At 38.2% G+C, this 21,849-nt stretch overlaps 1 protein-coding gene across 1 annotated transcript in view; it reads left to right on the forward strand.

Moving 5' to 3' along the window:
- LOC126092709 (centrosomal protein of 104 kDa) overlaps positions 1-21,849 on the forward strand; it is a 466,825-nt gene that overhangs the window by 407,409 nt on the left and 37,567 nt on the right. Inside the window, exons 12-14 of the mRNA XM_049908432.1 lie at positions 922-1,053; positions 2,109-2,322; positions 8,627-8,820. Of these exons, the coding sequence (XP_049764389.1) occupies positions 922-1,053; positions 2,109-2,322; positions 8,627-8,820 (540 nt within the window). The remainder of the gene's footprint in view (positions 1-921; positions 1,054-2,108; positions 2,323-8,626; positions 8,821-21,849) is intronic.

The raw sequence follows: 21,849 nt of genomic DNA on the forward strand, positions 1-21,849 counted from the left end.
ATATGCTAGTCTGCTTAACAGTAGCTTATGTAGAAAACCAGTATCCAACATTTTTATGAAAGTCTCGGAATATAGCCTATAAGAGTACAATTTTATACAGTAAAAAATTTCAAAATATGTCAAGATAAACTTCATATTTCCTCTCGAGTTTAGATTAAATAAACTAGGCACCAACAGTATAAATCTTTAAAACAAACACAATAAGAAGAGGGAGGGACAATATTCAATCCAATAGTTATCATACAGATGGAATGAGTTTTGCCTTAGGATGCAAGTTGTGTTGCCATTGTCAAATTGTATGCAGAGAGAAAAAAAAGAAAAAAAAATCATTTTTTTAAAAAAAGAACTTATACGCCAAAGCTTACACAAAATCAGTGGGTAGATATTGAGATAAACAGAGAAAACCATTTACAAAATAAGAAAAAACTTTATGTGAGGCAAACAGTGAAATGATTATGGCATTCACTGTAAGCAGGCAGCATCATGCTTATAGAGAAATAATAAATGTTGTTTTCCAACTGTGGCCAATTTCACAACACAAAGAGAAACATTCAACAGAATTTTCTTAAATTAATAATAATTATATTTAAATTGTATACTGCTTAAGTAAAATTTTCAAACAATGGAAATCTCAGGTTGGAATAACAACAATATGGAAAGAATAGACTCCCCACTTTTCTCAAAATAATATGCATAGTTCCTGTTATCTCTCTCTCTCTCTCTCTGTCTCTGTCTCCATTTGTTTCCCTCCTTCCCTCTCTTCACTGCATTGCAAAAAGCCTTCAATAATTTTTTTCCGAGTCATAGCTTCACCATCTTTTTACATGATTTACTTTGTTCCTCTCTTCTTATATACTTCTTCTTATCGCTGAATTTTGTTATACTTTGTAGTTAATCCAACCAAACTTTTAAATTTTCCAGAGAGCTGCATATTATACCAGTGCACCTTACACGTCCATTAACGAGCAGCATACATCCTAGACTTGCTCTCAGCCGCATTGAGATGGTGGAACAGTTGGTTTTAAGCCACGGTATCTCTACAGACAAGCAAAGGTAATCTGCAGTGCATTTTTCCTGTGTAGTATAAGTAAAGGAGGGTAGAAATAACCTGTGATTATCAAGTATTAGCAGGCTAACGAAAACATACAGAAACTGACAGAAACACATACAGCTACAAACAAATAGGTTAAATCCAAGATCTGTACAGAACTGAATATTACTTGTATCTGTACATTGTTGAATGAGGAAGCCCTGATCATTTTATTTCAGTCAGTCTACTGTAGTTTTGTAAGTAGAAGTTTTTCTGTCTTTATTTGGCATGTGAGTATTACTATTCTGCAGACTTGATTATTTGACCATATTATTGGAAAGTAGCAAATTTTCAAATGATGATTGAGACAAAAATGTCTGTGCTTCCTTGATTTTGTAAAATGATGTTATGAAACAGCCATTATTTCCATGATTGTGGAAATAGTCTCCCTGTTGATCTGTAATAGTTCTTCTATCTGTGAAAAGTGGATAGTATTCATCACATCCATAGCATTTACAAGGCTATATATACTTTCTCAACACTTGCAAATAACAAGTCATCATTGTATGTGCCTTTATTGGCCCAGTAGGGACTTAATAACTGAAACCCCATAAGTGTGCTGGTTGCTCTGCCAGTAGCTTAACCTAGTATAATTCCACAGACTTAATTTTATAGCAGTCCAGTGACCACTGATACCGTAATAATGAAATCATTCCAGAGATTATTCTGCCATCATAAAAAAATTATTTCAGTAGTTGCTGTCACAAATGACTCCCTTCCACTGAAAGACAATATCGTACATGAAAAAATCTCAAACAATGAGAGTCCACTTTTGAACACATTGCTGTCAAATAACATTTTAATATAATTCATGCACGGCGATATGCTTAATGCCAAAACGAATTCTCTATTTCTGCCTCATCATTCCCCACTCCCCTCCCTCGGCCCCCAAGACACACACTTTTTTCTTTGTAACTATATGTGCTTTTAATGTTAGACTGGAGGGAACACAAATTCTTAACATAATTTATTGTTTTATTCACTGTTCATATGAGATGTTGTACCAACTATGTTTCAGTGGTTTGACATGCCGTGTACTTGCTGAGTTTGGCTCATCTGGTCTGCATCATCCTGCTGAAGCAGTGCGTAAAGTGGCAGAGAGAGTGCTCACTCTTGTGTACAGGGTCAATCCTCGACTTGTGAGGAAACAGCTGCCACCTGATGATGACATTACTCGGAGGAACCTTCTATATCGTCAGTTGTTTCATGAATTTGATCTCATTGACATGCAGGTGAATAAATAAATGAAAGTCATTCTAAATCATACAGTGAAGCCTTTCATGACTGGTTGCCTTAGCTGTTGGGGAATCTTGCACATTGTATGCTCCATGAAATGTTTTCAGTCCTGATGTTTTGTTCAGAGCTGTGCAGATATCTTCAGAAGATAAGACTAATCTATTGATTCAATGGAGGTACTGTCAATATGTCACTAAGTTTCAGGGCTTCTTCTTTCCTGTAAAATTATCCCCATGTTTACATATTTTGATGGCTTCTCTATTTAAACTGTGATCTTCAATGGAAGGAAGACAGTGTTCTTCCAGTAACAGATCAGATTGTGAAGATTTTACAGAAACATAATGTCATGACAGTTTTTAGACCAACAAGGAAACTACATCAAGTCCTCAGATCTGTAAAGGATGAACACCATCTTCTATTGGCATGTATGGTATACAAAACTTGTGTATGTGTGGTAAGGTCTACATTGTAACTAACAAGAGAAGTGTAAATATATGACTGAAGAAACACAGAAGTCTTTGCCAGCTAGGGAAAATAGAAATATCAACTGTATCAGAACATGCTCTTCAATCAGGAAAAAATTATGTGAAAATTTTCAAATCTAAAATTTTATCTACAATGACAAACTATTCTCCATGGCTACACAGAGAAGCCTTCAAAATATATAAACATGGGGATAATAAGAAGAAGCTAAGAAACTCGGTGATACGTGGAGAGTCGCTCTACAGAATCGAGAGATAACAGTCCGACAGTTAGGTTCAATTCTGACAAGGATTCTCTCTGCCAGTCATGTCTAAGCTTTTATCATGCCCTTTTTCACAGTATTTATGTCACTCATCAAAGTCCAACCCATCAGTCAGCAAGGCTCATTGGAACAAGGAGCAGTAATGTAAATGTTCAACGCAGCTCTAGCGACACAACACCAGGAACAAAAATGTTTCATAGACTGTGACCACACAATGTGGAAGGTTAACTGGCAACCAAGTCACTCAAGATATTGTTTAAAATAAAGAGAAATGAAGCTGTGCACTACTCACCTGCAGATTTGGCAATGCCATTTATAAGTAGTTTGCTCAGGCTTGTGGATTAAGTGGAGGCATGTGGTAACTGGAATTAGACAAAATGGACTGTAGGGATGTAATGAGAGGTATGAGTGAAGAAGAAAGTTGATTTCCTGAAGCAAAATGAGGATAAAATAAAGGGAACACCACAAAATTTGAGGGTGAAGTTAGATTTTTTTTAGTGTAGAGGGGGATTGGGGGGGGGGGGGGGAGATTAGAGGCTACAAGGTCTCTACAAGAGAGGAATGGAATGAAAATTGATAGAAGAGGAAAGGATAAGAGCAAAGAAGTAGGAAAGGGGTTGGTGAGAAGGAAGAGCAGCAGAGGATTAGGCCTTGATGATTAGGAGAAAGGAGGATATTAAGAGGAGCCAGTTCCCACCTGCATAGTTCAGAGAAGAAAGTACTGGGCAGAGGATCCAGAGAGAAATAGCTGTTGATGTCATTGGTACTGTGGCGTGCAGCATGTTCAGCATTTGAGCATGTTATCTCACTTGCCTTTAGTGTGCCTCACACAGTGTCTTACTTATAGCTCACTTAATGGCCAGCTAAAATTTTGGATAAACATATCAGCAGTGCAGATAATTATATTACAGTCAGTATCAATTTATTATCACACTCACACACAACCTGATCAGCATGCAGGCTGTGGTTATCATTAATGTTCACAAAATTAGGTCAATGACCTGCTGAGATTACAGAGAATCCTGTCTATTTGTATGAGTAGCAACTGAATATTGGTTCTTTACATTTCCCTCGAATAAATAGCAGAAACTAACAGAGGCTTAACTGAACATGACTGACCTCTAAAGTTGTTTAAGGTTGACTCATTGTTAATGTTCATTACTAAATGCTTAAGGATGACTAGGGGCAACTATCAGAATATCACTGAATGAATGTTTGACAGAGACTGAACATATCTTTCTTTGTCCACAGTAGCTGATTGAAGACTCACTTAGCTAACTTTTTACAAAATATTAAAATACAGGCCAATTATATATCTGATAATAAGATAAAAGACAATGGTTGTAGGTAATACTTGTGTACATTTAGAAATGAAATTATTTGTGTTCTACTTTTATGATGAGATTTTTAGGTACGAAATTTGTCCCATGTTTTCTAATTAAGTTCACCAAGGTTGTTATCAAAACAATACATATATTTGACATATTTAATTAACTAACACATTTTCCCAGTAACAATGCATAATTTAGAGACAGAAAATTCAGAGCTATAAAATGGTAATACTGGATTTTTAAAGAGATTTCCATTTTAAAATTCAAGTAACATGTTTCTTATGATAAGTTTTTAACAGAAATATTTCCATAATTACAAAATTTTGAAAGAAAACAAAATGTTTTATGTAGAAGAGTGCTTGAAAATGAGGTATGTCAGTCCTGAAACAAACAATTGTTAGTGGGGTCAAATTTTATATTGTGATCACCAATTAAATGTAAATTACACTCTTGGCCAGTAAGGATTAGACAAATACAGTTTGTAAAAGAATGTTGGCATTTCATGAACAAGTTTCATATAGCTCGCATAACAAAGCAATTAGAAATATATTTATGTTCTGTGGTCGTGACAGCTAACAAGCTGTCAGTCCACATGGATGGCCTCTGCCAAACTGTGGCCAGGAGACAGCTGGACCACCCAGTTACTAAACATGCCACCCAACATGATGTGCTTCACGTTAACAGCTGCTTCACAGTCTTTGTTATCTGTATTCTTCTAACCAACAGCAGCTTTTTTCAGCTGTGCAGGTGGGAACTCTCCCTAACTACATATCCTTGATTTCCATAGCCCCTCTGGCCTCAACCTTCACTAGTCCCTGTTCCCCAGCTGCCTATCTCGTTCTGTTCCCACTTCCCACTCCAGTACTACACATGCCTTCTACTCTGTCAGCACACCTACATAGACCTTTTTGCTAATTCTCTCCTTTCTCCTATCTCCTATCTCCATCCTTCTCCAGACTCCTGATGCAGCACCTAACAGCCCTATCCTGTCCAACTACGTCCCTGCATGCTCCCACTGGCATCTTCACCCACCCCTGCCCTGCTATCCCTCCCCTTCCCCAGTCCATGCAGTCCCGTGTGTGTGTGTGTGTGTGTGTGTGTGTGTGTGTGCGCGCGTGTGCACGTGTGCGTGCTTGTGTGCGTGTACTATTGCATTTGAAGCAGTAAAGTAGGTGGTGAGCCACAGTTTGATGGGGGCCACTGATGCTAGCAGACACAGCAGGTTAATTATTAGTTGCAATGCCAGATCAAAAATACCCTGGAGAATTATATATATGCTGAACACTGCACAGTTAGCACAGTATAGCTGGTACATTATGTGACTGCTTTCACATTTAGTCCTGCAATTGAACCAAACAGAACGACCTGCTGTGGAAGGTGGTGGGTGGGTGTATGGGACATGTCTTTAAACCAGTTTGCCTGAGGGGAGTGACATGTAAGTGCAGGAGCAGGGCTGGTATAGGGATGATGGGTGAGTGACAGGACTACTTTGACTGATGGAGGCAGGATTTTGGATAGCATATTTCACATTACAAGGCACTACAAGAAGTAATCAAAGCTCTGGATAAAGGTATGATTTAATGTCACTGTGTGTGGATACTATTAAGTGATAATGAGAGTTCTGAGTGATGCCTGTTTCACAATGACAATAGGTTTGTTGCTGTTTTATGAAGAGATAGCACAGAAAATCTGTTTTTGGGTTACCAAGTAGGACATTGTGTGTCAGCATACTTGGATAACTCCTACTTTCCACTGTAGATGCAGCACCTATAGGTCCCATGGATTCAATGCAATTCAATGGCTGTTAGAGCATCGAATATGGACAGAGGTTTATGCATAATTACTTGAGAAGTTTGAGATCAATATCAGGAAAGGTGATTCACTGAGGTAAGGAAGACAATGTGAAGCAGATTTGTGGGTAGGAAAGAATATAAGCTGTCCTCACTGTGGGTCCACATCATGTAGAGTCATCAATGAATCTGACCAGACAAGGGAGTTAAGGTGTTGAGTGGAAAGGAAGAATTTCTGTAAGTGGCCCATAAACAATTTGGCATGGAAAGGGACCATGTGAGTCCACATGGCAGTTAAACAGATCTTTTTTACAGATTTGGCATTCAAAGGAGAAATAATTGTGGGTCAGAATAAGGTTACATTGCAGCAAAGTCAAGGGGGATCTTGGTGCACAGGGATGGAGTGACCACAGTGAAAAGCAAGGGTTCTGGTCATAACAGGCCGAAAACCATGGTAAGGCAGCAGATAAAAGAAGTTTCTGGGGAATGTGGGAGGTGAAGTAGGTCATCATGCCATTGTCTTGGGACTGTGAGGAGTTCGATAGGCAGTTGGGTGGTTTTGATAATAGCTGTTATCTTTCATCAAATGATGTTGAGAGAGTTGTTCTAGCAAAAGTCTCGATCTCAAAGACAGGATGCAGGCAATTGCACTCACAGAGTCAATCTGCAAAAGGAGCAGAAGCAGTTAAGTAAGGTCTGTGCTTGGATGGTGTGACTTGTGTGACCAGACTGGCAAAGTTCTTAGAATTTATGGATTCTGAAAAAGTGAAATCATTGTGAAAGGATGGATGGCAGCCAACCATAGGAATAGGAGTTCAGGAAGATGTTTGGGATTCTCTTTGGCTAGGGTGGAGTCAATTTTTTTTAACTGTTAGAGTCAGAATGAGCCAGACTGGTAGAAAACAAAGCATGTTGAAAGAGGAATAAAGAATTAAAATGCAATAACAGAATACTTTTGAAAATAAGTGAATGCTGTGATAATAAATGGAGACAGGAGTCAAAAATTTAGTAAAACACCATAGAAAATTAGAATGGACATATTAAAAATGTGCACTTGGTAAGCTGTGTCTAAAATTTAAACAAATATTCACAATTAAGAAGCTGAGCTGCTGGTATCTTATGTAATGTATATTGATAGAAGAAATGAGAGTAAGAGTCCAGAAGAAAAGATCCTAATAATAAAATAAGTGCCTTGCCAAGAGAGTATTGTGCTTCAGTGTGGCAATTGTTTATATAATTGGATGTTATAAAAGTAAGCATTAGATCTGAGTAACAATGGGTGACCAGTATGGATATGGAAAGAAGCAGAATGTTTTGTGCGCCCTACTTCAATCAACTGTATGTGAGATGCTGCCTATCCTAATATTTTGCTTATTGTTTCCACCATGGAATTTTCATTAATGTAGTAAATATTATCATGATCTAAATCAGCTATGGGAAATAATGAGCATTATTAATAGAACTATGCCACAATGACAACACTCTTGAAAAAGCTGTTTTTGTAAAATAACTTATTTTTTCTGTTGTAGTTTTATATTATGTACTTTCCCTGCAACTGTTTTTGTATAATTATTGTTATGTCTAATGTCTGTTTTCATAAAGTAACTACTACATTCTATGAAAATACATTCATAAATTCTTTACGTCGTTTCACATCCTAGCATCTCACACTCATTAAAGGATCTAAGGAATATGTAAATAAACAAAATAAATAAATAAAATAAATAAAAACAAACAAAAAAGATGTAGAGTATATGTATAACATTACAAAAATTTTATGTATTAATAGCAGTTATATAGCAGCTGCCAAAACAAGAACAACTTTGATAGTACTCGGAGAGTGCAAAAATACAAAATACAGTTGATCTCATTCTCTTGGCATAGAAATTATTTTAATGTTTTAAAGGAAAGACATTAAATTACATTTTCTAAATTTTGTTCCCATATCCATTATTCCAGTTATTTTTGTTTTGACACACTACCTTGAAACCATTAACATTTAGTTTTTTATTTAATTTGGAATGTACTTTTGTTTTCTGCACGAAGTCATCTTCACCAACTTTTGTACTGCAACTGTGGTATTTATAAAATATTTAGAAAAATTAGGAAATCTGATTGTGAATGAATAAATGTACATTACCGTTTCTGATCAGTACTTTATCATACCTTATTCTACATATCTGTGGACTTTTTTAGATACATCCAACTGCTTGTTACATCTGCAAAGCTTAACTAATTTTGTTACTTTCCTTTACCTTTACAGCCAGTAATTATTTAAGAAAGTGAACTGAGTACCATCAAAAGCAATGCAGTGGGTAGATTTCCTAATGCAATGTCAAATGATCCAAGTAACAGTGCAAAAAAAGGAATAGTAACAAAATTTCACAATAATTTCTTGTTCGTTGATGAGTGATTTATGGCAAAATACTTTCAGCGGAAGAGGGAGGTCCTAGAAAGAAACAGGCAAGTGGTTCGTGCAGCTGCACAAGTTACAAACGTGTCTACAAGTCCTACAAACAATGCAAATGTCAACAAATCACCTGGCCATCAAACAGGAAGCAGTTCCTCATCAGCAAGTATAATAACCTCACCAAGTGATGCATCTCAGCAAGACGTCAGTGATGACAAGTAAATATATTTAAGTACAAAATAATTTCTAAGGAGTCAAGTAACTTTCCTGTGTAGCTCCTCTAAAATGATTCTGCTGTTGTCTCTGTGGGAATACAGTTCTGAAACTAATAAATAAATTAATCTAAATATGCAAATATCTGATCATTGTCCATATTACTAAATGGCATACCCAGTGCACGGCTCCAGTCACCTATCTAGCAGCTTCCAGTGGCAACAAAAACTTGATTTTCAGTATTTCATATAGTTATTCACTGACTTTAAAAATTTAAAATACTATCATAATCTACTCATTAAAAAGCATAATCTTATGTTAAAAGTTTAACACAGTAATACAAATATCACAATTAGAAACTGTGTATAACTCTCACTCAGATTATATTCATCAAGCATTTGAGAATGAGAGCACTTAGCAACTTCCACTAAATTTTAAACATAATTTCAAACATTTCTAAACTTTTCCTCACTATATGCATAACATCAAGTATTTAACACAGAGAATTCCAGAAATCGATTTTGATACTACAACTGTTAAGAACAAATATATCATGAGGCTTAACAAAGCAGCGTCTCGATTAAAATTAGGTACTTGTAACTGGGATGTTAACCTAAATGAAGCACTTTTCAGCTTGAACTTTACAAGAAGCACAGAACATCCATTTGTTTATCAGAAGAATGGCATAAATAACATTTTAATTGTTGCAGTTTATGTGGACGACATGTTAATTTTCAGTAATGATCTACCAGAGAAGGAAATCTTCAAAAAGAAACTCAAAGAGTAATTTAAATTGAGAGAACTCAGACAAGTGACAAATTGCTTTGGCATCAGAGTCACAAGAGATCACAAGAATAGTCTAGCGGGTGGATCAGTCTCATTATATAGAACAAATCTTAAATAAATACAACATGAAGGATTGCACTTCACTGTTGACATCTTTGGAAAACAATCAAGTACCCACACATAATATGACCATCATGACAGATGAAGTGGGAACAGATATCAAAATATTCCCCACAGAGAAGCCGTAGGCAGTTTGATGTATGCACATATGGGAACAAGACCTGACCTCGCATATTCAATCACAGTTGCTAAGTTGTTTCAGCACCACAGTTGCCCTATCAACTACTGAAGCTGAATACATGGCCCTAGCCTCAATTTGTCTGTCTAGAGAGACACTGGCTACAAAGGTTAATAAAATAAATCTGTTCATGCCCTGAAAGTGGCCAGTTAAACTTTATTGTGGTAACAAAGATGCAGTTGACTTAACCAAAACAAGTGGTTTTTAGAGAAAAAAATAGACTCAGCTCAAGTCACGGTAGGACAAATCCTGATGGAGCAGACGCTTACTTTATGATGGCTAAGTCACTGTCAAGAATACAATGTTGATGAGACCTGCATAACTGAAGCTGGTCACTGTGGCTGACCGGTTCTAGGTGCTTCAGTTCGGAACCATGCAGCTGCTACGGTCGCAGGTTTGAATCCTGCCTCGGGCATGGATATGTGTGATGTCCTTGGGTTAGTTAGGTTTAAGTAGTTCTCAGTCTAGGGGACTGATGACTTTAGATGTTAAGTCCCATAGTGCTTAGAGCCATTTGAACAATTTTTTGCATAATTGAAACTGATCAACTTAAGAATACTGATTAATCCAATGCCAAAGGATTACACTTAACAAACACTTTTTATTCAATGAAGGCAGGAGGTTAATTGACATGTAACACAGGGTGACAGTTCAGAATATATAAAAACATAAAAACGCAGCAATAAATATCATGCATGGAGAAGGCAAAATCACACACCAGAAAAAAACAGTTTTCCTGGCGGTGATTGCAGGACTCTTTGACAGCCGTGATTCACTTATTACATGTGAAAAACACACTGCCTCTGGCAGCCTGTGTGGAGCTACCATGATGGCTGCAATTCACCTGTTACATTATGCAACACTGTGTGAGCACTTCACTTCTGTGCGCAGGGAAACAGTCATTGGTTTACTGTTTACCAATATGTACATTGTCTTTATACTTCTCCATAATGTGCAGTATGGACCAGGGGATGGAGGCTGCAATGGTGGTTTTACATTGTCGGTGCAGAGTGTGACATGAGAGCAGTGATCCAGGACCTGATGCACATAATAAGGCAGTGTGCTGTGACATGAAGCCTCATAGGATGGATCTATGTGACAAGGTTCCTTGGTGATGTGAGAAATCCAGTTGGTCTAGTGCAGCTGTTTTCATTGTATCAGCATTGACAAATTCACCAGACAGACACAATGTCTCTGCATAGACCAACTCCATGGCCAAAAATCAAAATCAGCTTTATAAGCTGTTTGTAGGCCAAGTAGAAACATTGGAAGAGCCGAAGTCCATGTGTTTCCATAGCACATGAGCGTCATCTTCAAGGAATGATGCAAGTGTTCAACCATGCCATTGCTAGCAGTATGGTAACTGGTGGTATTGTGGTGGATCTACCTGCAAAACTTGGCAAGCCAACTGAATGGGTCCAAATCAAACTGCCACCCATAGTTGATAGTGATATGCTGTGGGCACCCAAGCCTCATTAACCACACTGACACAAAGGTAGAGGCTAACATTTCTGCAGTCAAATTGGCACTGCTTTTGGCCAGTGGGTAAAACAATCAGTCGTTGCCAAAAGGTAGCATTGACTGTTCGATGGAGGATGTCCCACAACATATAAATGTACATGGGCAAAACGTGTTACTAACCCAGACATGCATACACTGAGACTTTTTACACCTTTGGTAATGCAAACAAGTCCTTGCTCATTCTTGACAGTCCTTTTCCATCCTTGGCCACACAATGCACTGGAACAGGGGTTGAAAAGTGGGACATACACTCTTGGATGGCACAAGTTACGAATGCTGTTGAAGGCTTGTCTTCTGAATGCTGATGGAAGAAATGGGTATGGTTATCCATGAGAGACATTGCAGTAGAGCTTGACATCCTCTCCAGGAACTGCAGTTCTAATGATGACATGCCATTGTTGAGAAACATTTGGAGTTTCTCATTTTCTTCTTGTGCCTGGGTCAATGGAGAAAAGTGGATAGCATTCATCAAGAAAGACAGTCAGTCACTACATTATCAATTCCCAAAAAGTGCTTGATGTTTAGTAATGAACTGGGCTATGAACCATAGATGGTTGAACTGGTGAGGAGATAGGTTGGCATTGTTCCACTTGAATACAAAGGTCAGTGGTTTATGATCTGTTAATGTCGTGGACATTCGAGCTTTGATTTGAGGATTAAAGTATTTCTCCTCTTCAAATGCCACCTGGAACTCATGGTTGTAGGTGTTCCACTTTCTCTGAGATGGTAACAGTTTTCATGAGAAGTATGCCAGTGGTTGCCATAAACCTTCCTCCAGAGTGTAGCACCACACTGATAGCCAACTGTCTTGCATCCCCAACTAATGCAAGAGGTGCATCGAGCTTAGGATGAGCTAGAAGCACTGCGTCAGCCATGCTCTGTTTCATGGCTTCAAATGCAGAACACATAGACTCAGTCCTCTGCACTGGGGAGTTGCTTTTGTCTTAGGACCAGTTAGTGCTGCTGTCAATGGTTCCTGCTATTATAGTGCACGAGACAGACAGCAACGATAAAAATTCAGTGTACCAAGGAACTAACTCAATTCCTTGATTTTGTCTGGCCCAGGTAACTGTAAAATCACACCAGTCTTCTCAGTCCGAAGTAGGGAGCCAACAGCAGTATTCTACATCCCAAGAAGGTCGCTTCAGATTATCTGAAAACACACTTGGTGAGGCTCCACACATACTCTCAAACAGGCCAAATGGTGTTATAATTGCAGTCTTCAGAATGTCCTCTTTAGTCACGGGTATCTGATCATAGGCTTTAGCACTGTCTAAGATGCTGAATATCCTCAGACTGTGTAACATGTAGTTACAGTCTGTTAGTAGTGGCACATGATATCAGTCCAACATTATTATTAGTTCAGAGCACGACAGTCCCCATATGGGCACCAGGCTCCACCCTTCTTTGGCACCAGATGTAAGGCATAAGACCACAGCTGTTTGATGGTCTAACAATGCACTCTTGCAGTACTGTGTCAAATTAAGCTTTTGTGATTGCAAGCTTGTCTGGTGCTAAACATCACGGTCAACACAACACTGTTTCTAGTGGGAATGTATAAATGAGAATCTATACCTCTACAAATATACATGTTCTGTGCTGTTAGTTCTATGAATGTTCTTTATTCTTGTTTTATGTATGTGTATTCTGTATATTTTGTGTTTGAATTACTGTAATAAAATGTTTCTTGTATTTACTTCAAACCATAACCACTTTAATGAAAAGTAAAGCAAAACCAATAAAAGTCATCAAAAGATCAGCATTATACCACCTCTTGGAAATGTGACTTGCTGGAAAAAAGTGTCACAGATATACACTATTAGCATCATGTCAGGGTGCATAACTTCAAACATTTTTTTAACCGTATTTGTGCTACCTAAGTTTCTGTGACGTACATGAAATATCCTCTTGTTACTGAGGTGGTGCTATTCCACAAATGGAATACACCAAAAATTACAGTGTGCAACAGATTTGTTGACATCTCAGCTTCCTAGTTCCTAGCTCTAAATCAGTAGAAACCAGAAGACTTTGGACTGTTAGTGTTTTGATCTCAATCACTGTCAATTTAAGTGATCAAACAATACTGTGAGAGTATAGTCATTGATGAGAGCTATTTTTTATTTCACTGTGCCATGTTCAGTTTCTTTGTGATAAAATGAGAACTGAATCAGTTTCTGATACTTCATGGATACTGCAAGAGGCTCCCTCCTTGGTGGAATAACTTTTCTACAAACAATAAGAGTTACCACCACAGATAATTAGCAGAAAGTGTAGAAATGGTGGCTGCACTATATGAGGAAGATAACACTTGCTCCACTTGCAATGCTCCTTTCCCACTCCAGAATGGCAAGATTTAGGTCTCTCATTCCCCATAACCCTCTCAAAATTCAACCAATAAAAAGTATATAGATACCTACAGACACTGTGAATAAGCTAAGTCATGTATCATTTCTTCCTCTTGGCCAACACAACATACGAATGATGCGGTGAAGAGAGAACCTTTTTAGCTTTTTTTTACATGCTACTTCACTGACTGATTGTTCTCTTTGCTAACTGCCATGCAAAACATTTCAGAGAGTCTCATAATGTGTAAACAAACCAGTCAGTGGTCACACTGCCTCCATTTACACTGGTTCAGCATCTTATTTGAAACAAGCCAGACACTCAAGTAAATATGTGGAGGCTGTTTGGATGCATACCTTCCTTTGCCAGTGCATTGCCAGCTGTCATTTACTTCCTTAATGACTAAAAACTTAAACACTGTGTTGCATACAAATCCTTATTTGTCAAGAATATCATACTGTATTACTTTAGTGATACTCCTTGGGTCCCATGAAGAGTGAGCTCTGGGATGGAAGAACTTGAGAATGTAAATTTAATTTCATTCAAGTGCAATACTGCTAAATGACATAATATTACCTTATTCCAGTGTTAAGTATAATTATACATTAACTTAAAACACTGAATTTAAGATTATGATATATTGATAATTTTTTACTTTTTGGACTGTCTGACAACAACTAAATGAAACACAATTTGCATGCCATATGCGTTTCACCTTTATTCTGTGCAAGGCATCTTCAGTGGCAGGTTGCATGGACGATTTTATAAGTATTATGTTTCTGTTCCATTTTTGGTGCCATTCATCTTCTTATAATTGCCACTTGGAGTTTTTTTTCCACATTTCACAACACTAGGAACTGAACACTTGTTTTGATGCATGAAAAGAACCAAGGTTCCCAATGGGATGGACCTCAAACCGCCAGCTCCGCTGCATGGCTGAGAGAAGTGCAAAAATACAACCGGCACTGACTCATGGGCATTGACTAGTCTGGCTAGAAGAGTTCTCTATTTTTAGATTGATAGCTGCCATCCAACAGTGTCAAAAGCTGATTCACACTCTGTGTACGAATAGCCACAGTGTAAAGATTATTTAAGTATTGTGTTAGATTTTACGTAGCGCTTTTAAAAGTACCTCTCTGAGCACATGTGTGTGTTCGCATTTCTATGAGCATAGTCCATCTGCAAACTCAAGAGAGAGCTAGCGAGTCTCCTCTGTGGCTACCACAATATGTCACAAGGAAAAGGTACAAATTCTATCACCCCACACTTCTGCAATGGGGCTGTTATATCAGTGCCAATACAATTTGCAGACATGCCTGGTAGTGTTTATTTTGAACTGAATACATTTACATGGTACAGAATACAGAGTTAGTAACTAATGTAGCACAAGGAACAAACACACAGTGCGACGGTTTAATTTATTTTCAAATTAAAACTCTGCACTACAAATTTGACCATAGTGTCCATAGTACTGACCTGATTTTCACTGCGAGTGCAGTCTGTGTAGGGGTGCATCAAAACAAGTGTTCAGTGAAATGTGTAAAAATCCTGAAGTGACAATTATAAGAAGAGGAACGGCACCAAAAATGGAACAGAAACATACCATGTAGAAAATCGTCCACACAACCTGCCACTGAAGATGCCTTGCAAAATGTGTATGGCACAAAAATCATGTTTCATTCAGTTGTAGTCAAGGTAGTCCAAAAAATAAAAATTATCAATATACTGCAATATTACAAGCAACTGAAGAAGACAGGATCACAAAAGTTGAATTTAAGAATGTAGGTGAAGGTACTCTTAAGTGGAGAAGAAGGAGTTCAATACAAAGTCTTAAATTAACTACATGACATTTGAATGTACACATGTTGACCACTTGAGGTTTTTGTAGACATTATTTTAGGTGCTAGTGCTACATTCGTTGTAAAGGAAAGAAGTTCAACAGGACTTGAAGTTGGTGATGGAGCACCAGGGTGGTAATTAAGCCACATACCGGAGTCAGTCCGGCACCGGTCAGCAACCATCGAGCTGAATGGACTTCTGCTATTGTGTGTCGCAGCATCCACATGACAAAACCTGGCCAGTCACCAGGAAGACCAGCTGCTCGACCCACCCAGCCGGTCATTAACTTCATTCCAGATAATTTGGTGTGAACTACTAATGCCATGTCTCCCACAAAGTCAGCGAGCTGTAACAGCATTTAAGCTCACCTGAACCAGCCAGCATTTAGCCAGGTGGGCAGTTATGTGACATCCAGCCACTGTCACCACTGCTGCTGCTGGGCTGTGATCCAGAGACCTCAGCCTATCTGCCCAGTCCAGGCAGCCACCACACAGCCAGCTACTTGCCCTTGCTCTACAGCATCGGATCCAATTCTAACTCCAGGCAGTGCCATTGCCATGTAGCTGAGACATTGTGACCTTTTGCTGTACCAGCTGACCTTGCCAGCCGCCCTGTGGTGCAGAAAACCAAGAGTGGTGCTTGATCACTGCTGTCAGTTCAGCACTGGCATACCATAGATGCCAGCTCAGCACTGCCTATGAGGTAGCAGGTATCAACTGTATGCTGTGCTTCCTTCCTTGTCACTACTATGCTAGAATATTAGAAAAAAAAAAAAACAGAAACACACTCAAATGACTATTAAAGACTAACTGTGTTCTTCCTCATGCCTGTATACAGCCACTTCAGACCAGTTACATGGTGGAGTCCAAGCTGTGTAAATCAGTAATTATTAGCAGATATAATTCTTGTAACACAATTCTGTATTTTGAAAATACTATACCTGTAATTCGAATTTGCCCAGAAAATGATTGCACCACTCATTAGCAAATGGAAACATGCAAAATAAACCAGTTTCTTCATTTTCAAATTGCGTACTGCAGTAAACATGCATATTGTGAACACGGGTGAAGCAAGGTGTTTCAGTAATGCTAGGCAGTGGGTTTTTCCATTGAGGTTGTGATCTATGTTTAGTACCATAAACTTCACACTTTCTACCTCATGCATGCATCGTTTGAGAAAATTATCTTTATGGCTTGTGGAGTTCTGGAGATGAACTATACTGTATGTACTGAGTCTGAATGATAATTGAATTGAGATTTGAATGATAATTGATTTGCCCTGAACCATCTGTTAATGTTTTCAAATCTTTCATTATCTGCCTTTTTGGTATGAGGACAGGTACTGCTTTTTATTCTTACACTTACGTTATCTGCAAAAAGTACAAAATGTGCATCTTCTGAAATTATAAGTTGAAGATCATTTATATATATCAGAACTAACAGAGAATTCAAAATGCAACTTGTGGTACAGCATGTCTGACTGCTCACATTCTGAATGCCTGTTATTATGTGACTGACATGGAAATGATACACATTGTTTTCTGTCATTGAGGTAAGATAAAAACTATGAACTTCTGTGTCTACTGTTCTGTAATGTTTTAACTTTTGGATTAAGATGTAATGGTTCACACAGTCAAAAGCCCTAGCTAAGCCACAAAATGTTCCCAGTGGTAATAATCTCTGTGTTGCTGATTCTAGTATATTATCTATCAAGGTTCAGTTGACAGTCCTCTTTGAAATCCAAATTGTTTGCTAATGAATATGCTTTCATGTACTAAGTAAGTATGAAGGCTATTGTACCTTATCTTCTCAAAATTTTTTGAAAATACTAACAATAATCATATGGACCAGTAATTCTTTACTGATGTTTTGCCTTTTTTTTTCTTTTGGAGTGGCTTGACAAAAGCATGTTTAAGTCTCCAAGTAACTCAAAAATTACAGAATTCAGCTGAATGATATTTCATTATTTTACTACTGATTTCATCATAAAACCTTAAATATTTATGTTTAAGGGGTTGATAAAACTTTACCTTTCTTTTGGAGATGTCGGCTGCAGTTGAATTTTGTCAAACTTGTTTGGAAGGCTTTCCTTAAGGACTTTGGGCTATCTGCTAACGGAGTGTTCAAATCCAAATCATATACCACTGACAGAACAATGTTATTAAAAGTTCCTGCAGTTTTAGAGATCTCTTTGACCAGTTCATTATCTACCTTAAAAGAAATTTCTTAATTTACTTGATTTTTTCATGTACATAAATTTTGATGTTCTCCTGACTTTACTTAAGAGTTTTACAATAGAGTTTATTATGCGATTGAACTTTGTCATCATCCATATCCCTTGATGCCAAGTAGAGTCATTATGTTGACACAAGTACCTGAAGTGAGTGTATACTGTTTCATAAATTGTTCCAGATAAACTAAGAGCAATCACTGTAAACTAAACCCTATGGATTCAGTTTCTGGAAAAACAACATTCTCTCTGTGGAGAAGAGCTAATTTCAGACACAATCATGTAATGTGATAACAATCATAATTGGTTTTGGCCGCACATTGGCCAACTTCAGATTCTAAACATTACAGGTGACATTTGAAAAATGAAGTGTTAACGCCAAGTATTGCCATAATATTTAGTATTAAATGATTGTGTCCAAAATAGAAAGAAGTAGATTCAGTGTCATGTGACCATTCCCTCAAAAACCTATGTTGACTGTTACAAAAGCATATGCCATATTCAAAAACCTTATCTGCACTGATCTACAACTCAGAAAAATAAGACAGCAGTTAAAAGTGTTGTTCAGGAAAAAGTCCTCAATGAACACAAATAATGGAAAGACTGAAGGTAATGACTTATTGTATGGTTTTGCATTAAGTGGTTTATAGGCACATAAACAAGGTGGAAAACATTGCTAAGCTTTCAAACTTGCGGACAATGTTCTTCTTCAGTTCTAACAAGCAAATATGGCACCAATGAGCTCACAATGCCATAGATAGGGAAGTTGTGGAGAACGATGAAGTGGAAGAATGTTTTGGGAGAGACGATTGGAACAGAGGAAGAGGGAGACTGCGAAGAAGAAAGTGTGGATGTAGAGTGATGGGTGAAGTGGGGTATGTGGGATACGGCTGGTCCATTCTTATGCCATCTTTACTTCCAACTGCTTTACACATAGTTCTGAGTCATATCACTGTGTCAGACCCAGATGCAAGACCTGTCCTATGCACCCACCAGCATATCCCTTTCCAGTACAGTCAAAGGCCTATCCTACCTTATCAGATTCAGGGCTACCTGTGAAAGTACTCATGTCATATACCATCTCTGTTAAACTTTTGTAGAAATTCAAATGTGCACATGACCACCAAGCAGCTGCCGACCCAAATGGATGGCCCACCAAACTGTGGACAAGAGCGAAATTGGCCACCCAGAGGGAGAACACACTGTTGAGTACAACATTCTGGAATTCCATGACTGCTTCACAATTCATGCAATCTGTAACCCTCACCTCATTCCCAATACCATCATCATCGTAATAAACAGAAATCAATTCTCCTCACAACATGTCTTCAGTCCCACAATCTTTCTGGTCTCAGTTTCTGCTAGACCCTGCCTTACACCCATCTCCAGTCTTGTCATGCCCCTCTCTCCATCCCATCAATCCACACTCACACTTTCCTCTCTGCAGTCTCTTTCTTCCTCTGTTCCATATCACCCTGCCAGACCACTGAGTGCCAGATGCAAAGCGCCCTACCTACATCAGGATGAGCTCACTGGGGCCACAGTCCTACTCTGTTCTCTTTCCAAATCTCCCCTAGCCCTCAGTCAACCTTCCTCTCATCCAATCCGTATGACACAGCACATCACCCCAGTAGAGCAGCAGTTCCAGTTCAGGGTAGCCATGTGTATGTACAGTATATGTGTGTTCTTTACTAGTTCACTCTGAAGGAGCACACTGTCCAAAAGCTTCGCAACATTTTCAGACTTGCTTACATGTCTGTCAGTTTCAGTTTTGTTGATCTGACACTCTTAACTCACTGTTAAATAGCAGAGAGCTGTGATCACTTCCTGTCACACAGAAGAAACATACATGCATTAGATTTCAATAAATAGTAGTTATCTGATTATGTAGTGGCAAATTCAAAGTACATTAAAAATAATTTTAGTAATGCAATGTCTCTGATCAGTTTTAGTTTTTTAAAAGAAATGGTGGGGAAGTAAGTTCTCCCCCCCCCCCCCCCTTTCTCTCTCTCTCTCTCTCTCTCTCTCTCTCTCTCTCTCTCCCTCTCTCTCTCTCTATCTATCTATCTATCTTTTTTTCAGTACTCTGACCATCAAATGGTGGAGTGGCATCTTGGGTTTCATAGCAAAAAGACAATTGAATGCAAATGTTTTTAATTCTATTTCAATTTCAGTATAATTGTTTCACTATATGTGTGGACGCCAAATGATGGTACATCATTACTGTCTCACTAAAGACCTAAACTTAAGATGACAGTTCATGGAATTTTCTTAAGTAATACATTTCTGTTTTTTCATAAATTAATCTAATTGTATACATATGATACTGGAAAGTCCTCAGAGTTAATGGAAGGATTAAAGTATAGTTGAGACATTGAGTAACTGACAGATGCATAGACGAGACTGAAAACAGTGCTGATCTTTCAAACAACATTCTTATTTAGAGACAACTAAAAAAAAAAAAAAGAAAGATAACATTTACATCCATACGCACACATGGCTACATTGTTCTGGCTAACTACATAGTCACAGCACTGTAGTTATACAGTCACAAATGAGCATACAAGATGCCTTAAAAAAGAAACCAAACTTTCGAAATAGTACACCAATCAGCAGAGGGAGCTGTTGTTTGCCGCATTTCACTCTGATTACTAGTCAGCAAGCTACAGTCACTGATGTCATATTATAAGCTTGTGCTGAAGTGAGCAAATGCACAAGCTGCTCATCTGGTTAGTGTTAAAGTGATAGTGAAAAAGATGTGGAAGTACTGTGTGTGTGTGTGTGTGTGTGTGTGTGTGTGTGTGTGGGCGTGTGAGAGAGAGAGAGAGAGAGAGAGAGAGAGAGAGAGAGAGAGAGAGAGAGCGCAGGAAGTCACACATAGTGCTATGAGTGGTAAAGCATTTTCAACAGAGCAGAATGTCAGTTGATGACAATCCCAAACCAGGACAACCTTCCACATCACATCAATAAATGATGACCATGTCATGAGAGTTCATGCTGTGATTCACATAAATTGTCATTTAACTTTTTGAGAAGTTGTTGACAAATCCTCCATGCAAGTGAGCAATATGTCATGCATATGAAGAGACCAGAATAGTGGGAAAATGAGACTTGGATGTTGCATCATGAGAATGTGCTGGCTCAAGCATTATTCTTGTCTGGAGCCATCTAGTAAAAGATCACATTCCTGTTGTGCCCAATCCACTGCATTCTCCAGACCTAGCCCCATCAAACTTTTTCCTGTTTTCCAAACTTAAAATCATGTTGAAAGTATGTCATTTCCGAACCACAGAGGAGAATCAGGACAATGCAACACAAGACCTACATGCCATTGTGATGTTCGCCTGTTTTATTTCCTCATCAATGGTCCTCAGTGTTGCTATACTGGCTGAAAAAAGGGGGGGGGGGTGGAAGTCAAACACTGATTACTTTAAATGATGTAGCCAACAGATGCACATTTGTGTTTCACAGTTCTTTACTTTCACTGTTCACAACCCCCTAATATTACACAGTTATATGGTATAGTGCACTATTAGATAACTTTCGATACCCCTCATTAATAGTTTGCAGGCTAAACGTCCACAAACTGCTACAATAGTTTCCTGTTGAACATCTACGAGCAGTAAAAACCTAACCACACATTACACCGTTTTTGTAGAATAATAAGGTACGTATGGAACAGACACTGTCATTGTTTTAACACACGGCCTAATTGGGTTACACTTCACAGTTAAGTTGTTGCATTGTTGTTGTTTTAACCAACACAGGTTCCTTGTCTGAAACTTGGCCATGGACTGACTGACTGACTGACTCGGGACCAAAATTGGGCCCTTTTATATCCTCACAATAATAGGCACTGAAACTACATGTTGTTCAATGTTTAATTTACAGAAATTACAACTGAAACTTAACTCATTCAATTAACTGAATACATTGAAAAATTGGTTCTTTTTAAGAGCTTTTTCTGCTACTAGGGTTAGGCCAAATTATTTGTTTAAATGATGAAATTAACAGATAT

Source organism: Schistocerca cancellata, chromosome 7, assembly GCF_023864275.1.
Source record: "Schistocerca cancellata isolate TAMUIC-IGC-003103 chromosome 7, iqSchCanc2.1, whole genome shotgun sequence".
NCBI lineage: Eukaryota > Metazoa > Arthropoda > Insecta > Orthoptera > Acrididae > Schistocerca > Schistocerca cancellata.